Below are 4,048 nucleotides of genomic sequence, written 5' to 3' on the forward strand. Positions count from 1 at the left end.
CCGGGCGGCAGGAGCGGGGACCCCCTCTGGGCGCCGCTCAAAGGGCGCCAGCTCCTGGCCGGGGCCCACAGCTGGGAGTCCGTCTGGAGCCTTGAGCGTGCGCAAGCCCATGAGGGTGCCAAAGGCGAAAAGCAGCACCAGAAAAAGCGCGATGCAGGCGCGGCGCCGCCGCCGGGCCATGGCGACGCTTGAGGTCTTTTCCGCGGGCCGGGCTACCTCCAGACGCGCCGCGCCATGGTCGCCCGCCCGGCTCCTGCGCGCCGCGAAGCTCGCGCGTGTCCCAGGAAGACGGCGTCGCCCGGCGCGGAGATCGGAGCGCGGCGTGGGCGGCTCCCGCCTCTCCCCCGCAGTGCGGGCGGGCCCGGCACACAGAGGATGCAGGCGGCGCAGACCAAGTGATCGCGAGCTGAAGGGGGAGTTGACGTGGAGTAGAGACTATGCCCAGCTGGACTGCGGGTTTCGGGGCTAAAGAAACCCGTCCCTAAGTCAAACCGCATCGCCCACCGAGGAATCCTCAACTTTCAAGATGGGGCAGCGGGGTGGAGGCTCCCAGTGGGAACAAAGGAAATGTCTTCTTTTTGGAGTACATGAGAAGGTCCAGGGGGTGGTGCTGGAGGGAGGTGGGGACAGAGTGTCGGCGAGGGATAAAGAGTTTATGGTTTCCTTTACTCCAATGATTTCCTTACCACTGATCCTCCTTTACTGATTTTACTAACCTCCTCCCTACTGATCTCGTTGGCCACCCTTATTTGCCCCAGGCCCCCCAGCCCTCAGACCCCTCTCATACATCGCAAGCAATCCGTGAAGCTGTAGAAAGGGGGAAAACGCCTGAGGAGTCAGACGCCAGTCTCCCTGGACAGAGCCTTGAAGGAAGAGTGAGACCGTGACTTGCGCAAGGTCACAGTAACCGGGCCAAAACCCAGGGCTCTGGGAATGGCTCTCCAAGGCTCTTTCACTGCTCAGACTGCCTGGTCTCAGTCGGGGCCGTCTCTCTTTGGACAACCTCCTAGAGGCGGGGTGGGTAAAATGAAACAGTTCCCTAACGCACTTTGCAAGGGCCTGTCAAAATGAGCACTCATAATATGTTCACCATTATTCCAGGACTCTGAGTCTAGGGTGCAGCCCCCAGATGTTATTTACCTTTTTAGACTCCAAAAGCTGTGAGATCTGGTGTGATATCCCATAGACAATGGTAAGTTTTTCACTCAAACATTTATTGAGTTTCTACTCTGCATTATTCATTATTTCATTCATTCAGTAACAGTTTTGTCTATTCTGTCTCCTTCACTGGTCCATGATGACAGCAATTTTGTTTCATCGACTGCTCTATCTGCAGTGTTTTTAACAGAGCTATGCATAAATGAGTAAGCACCCAATTACTATTTTTTAAATAAATGAATTGTAGGGAATCCTTGGAAGAAGTACAGCCAGAATGCTCCTTAGAAGCGAGGATGGCAAGACTTCATCTCACATATTTTGGACATGTTATAAGCAGGGGCCAGTCCCTGGAGAAGGACATCACGCTTGGTAAAGTAGAGGGTCAGCAGAAAAGAGGAAGACCTTCAATAAGATGGATTGACACAGTAGCTGCAACAATGGGCTCAAACATAGCAACAATTGTGAGGATGGCGCAGGACCAGGCAGTGTTTTGTTCTGTTGTACATAGGGCCGCTATGAGTCGGAACTGACTCGACAGCACCTAACAACAACAACACAGGGAACCTAGGAAAAGGAGGAACAAAGTTGGGAAATGTCAGTAGGTCTGGAGCCCAGAAAAGTGAGTTTGAGAGAATTCACGGTAATAAGTGTGAATTAAGTAGGATGCTTTCAGCTCCAAGTAGCACACAGTTGATGATTCAAGCTGACTTAAGCAACATGGATATGTATTAGCTCGCAAAGCAAGAAGTCCAATGGTAGGGCAGAGTGGGTAGATTCCCTAGTTCAACAATGCCATTAAGAACCTGGGATATTTCCATCTCACTGCTCTGCTGACCCCGCCATTGATTTCATCCTAGGGCTGGCTCCCCTCATATCACAAGATGGCTGTCAGAGGCAATCAGGGCTGCATGCTTTTCCTGTCCAACAGGCAACAGCAAGACTGATTTCTCTTTCCCAGAAGTCCTTAGCAAGTGTATGCTTGATTCTCATTGGTCTAATTTGGTTTAGGCCCATTTATCCCGAACCAATCGTTGCCGAGTGAAGTGGAATTACCTTTACTGCATTAGATTAAATTAGGTTAAATGTTGGGGAGAATACCATAATGTCTATCATGGAGTAAGATGACTCTGGGTATGAGTAAGAGTGAGAAGAGTAAAGATGGAACTCTCAGGAACACCAGCATTTATGGGTTGGGCAGAGGAGGGAGAGCCTATAAAGGAAACTGAGAAAGAACCAGAGAAGAGGATATGAGCATTGGGAGGGGGGGATGATGGTTTTGGATAACTAGTAGGAATGTTTCTCCAGCTCTCAATAATTCCACTATTTCTGAGAATGCCCTGAAACACAATGGTGGTCCCCATTGGCCATGCCTGCACTACTTGACCCCTGCCACCCAGCTATAGTGGTTTGATCCAGGGATAGTCTCCTGACCCAAGATGGACCAATCTAGTGCCCTGTCTCCCATTGTACCAATTATAGACATTGACCCAAGAGTGGCCAATTAAAAGCCTTCCTTGGGATTTTTCTCTCCTAGTGGGGAGAGATTCATTCCTTCTCTCTATAGGTGAAGCCATTAGAGAAGAAGGGACAAAGGACAGAGAGAAACTTGGAGGCACTGGAGTCCCCAGTTTCAGTTTTCCTTGAGGCCTGGTTTCAGTGTGAATAATTGAAATATCCTCCCAACAAATCACCCTTTTATTCTAAGCAAGATGAGCTCATAGAGTAGACTTTATTTTTTGCCTATCAATCTCAAGCAGAGATTGAGAAAGGGATTTGGGTTGTTGCATTGAGTAGATTCTGACTCACAACGACCCTATACGATTGAGTAGAACTGCCCTATAGAGTTTCCAAGGAGTACCTGGTGAACTTGAACTGCTGACCTTTTGGTTAGCAACCGTAGCACTTAATCACTGTGCCACCAGGGTTTCCTGGGTGCAGGAAAGTTATTAGTTATCCCAGGAATCAAGAGTGAGAAATGAGGGAGAGTGGACAAAGAAGAAAGAAAAGCCAAACTAATGGTTCATTATGGAGGTTGCTGCTGTAGATAATGGGGCCTTGATTCTACCAGGACTTCTGAGAAGTGTACAAATGCTTCCCAGAATTATCTATCTAAAAGGTGGGCAGCTGGAACATTTGCCTACTGGCTTTCTCCCCTTGGTTTGGTGAGTGTTTTTCCTAGGGTTATTAACTTCCTTGTACTTCTGGTCTGCATTTTGCCAAGCAGGCTCTCATGATGTCAGAGAAAGCCCTGAGGGAGGCATCAAAACGGACACATTGTATGTTGGAAGTGGGACGCTGCCAGTGAGAGATAAACCTAAACTTGCACAGAATTGTCCATCTTAACTGTATTCGTTTTCTATTGCTATTATGGACAAATTACTACAAATTGAGCACCTTTAAACAATATAAATTTATTATCTTACAGTTTCTGTAATTCAGAAGTCTGGGCACAATGTGGGTCTACTGGTTCTTTGCTTACAGTCTCGCAAGGACAAAATTAAGATGTTGACAGGGCTATGCTCCTTTCTGGAGGTTCTGCTTGCAAATTCACTGCCAGAATTCAGTTCTATACAACTCTTAAGACTGAGGTCACAGTTTCCTTGCTGACTGTCAGTCAGGCGTTGTCCCCAGCTTTTAGAGGCCATCTGTATTCCTTGGCTTGTGGCTTTCTTCTTCTATCTTCAAAGTCAGCAATATCAGGTTGAGTCATTCTCATACCTTGAATTTCTCTGACCTCCGCCTTCTGCCTCATTTCTCCTGCCTTCCTCTTCTGCCGCATTTCTCTCACCGACTCTTCTGTCTTCCCTTTCTGCTTTTAAGGGATCATGTAATACATTGGGCCCACAAGGGTAAACATGGATAATCTCACTATTTTAAGATCAGCTGATTA

The 4,048-nt window shown here is 48.2% G+C and overlaps 1 protein-coding gene across 1 annotated transcript in view; it reads right to left on the minus strand.

Annotated features, from left to right (window-relative positions):
* MANEAL (mannosidase endo-alpha like) overlaps positions 1–180 on the minus strand; it is a 4,977-nt gene extending 4,797 nt beyond the window's left edge. Inside the window, 1 exon segment of the mRNA XM_023727021.1 lies at positions 1–180. This exon segment is cut by the window's left edge and continues 12 nt beyond it. Within this exon segment, the coding sequence (XP_023582789.1) occupies positions 1–180 (180 nt within the window).
* Positions 181–4,048: the final 3,868 nt, after the last annotated feature.

This window comes from Trichechus manatus, unplaced genomic scaffold (genome assembly GCF_000243295.1).
Source record: "Trichechus manatus latirostris isolate Lorelei unplaced genomic scaffold, TriManLat1.0 scaffold00015, whole genome shotgun sequence".
NCBI classification, from domain to species: domain Eukaryota; kingdom Metazoa; phylum Chordata; class Mammalia; order Sirenia; family Trichechidae; genus Trichechus; species Trichechus manatus.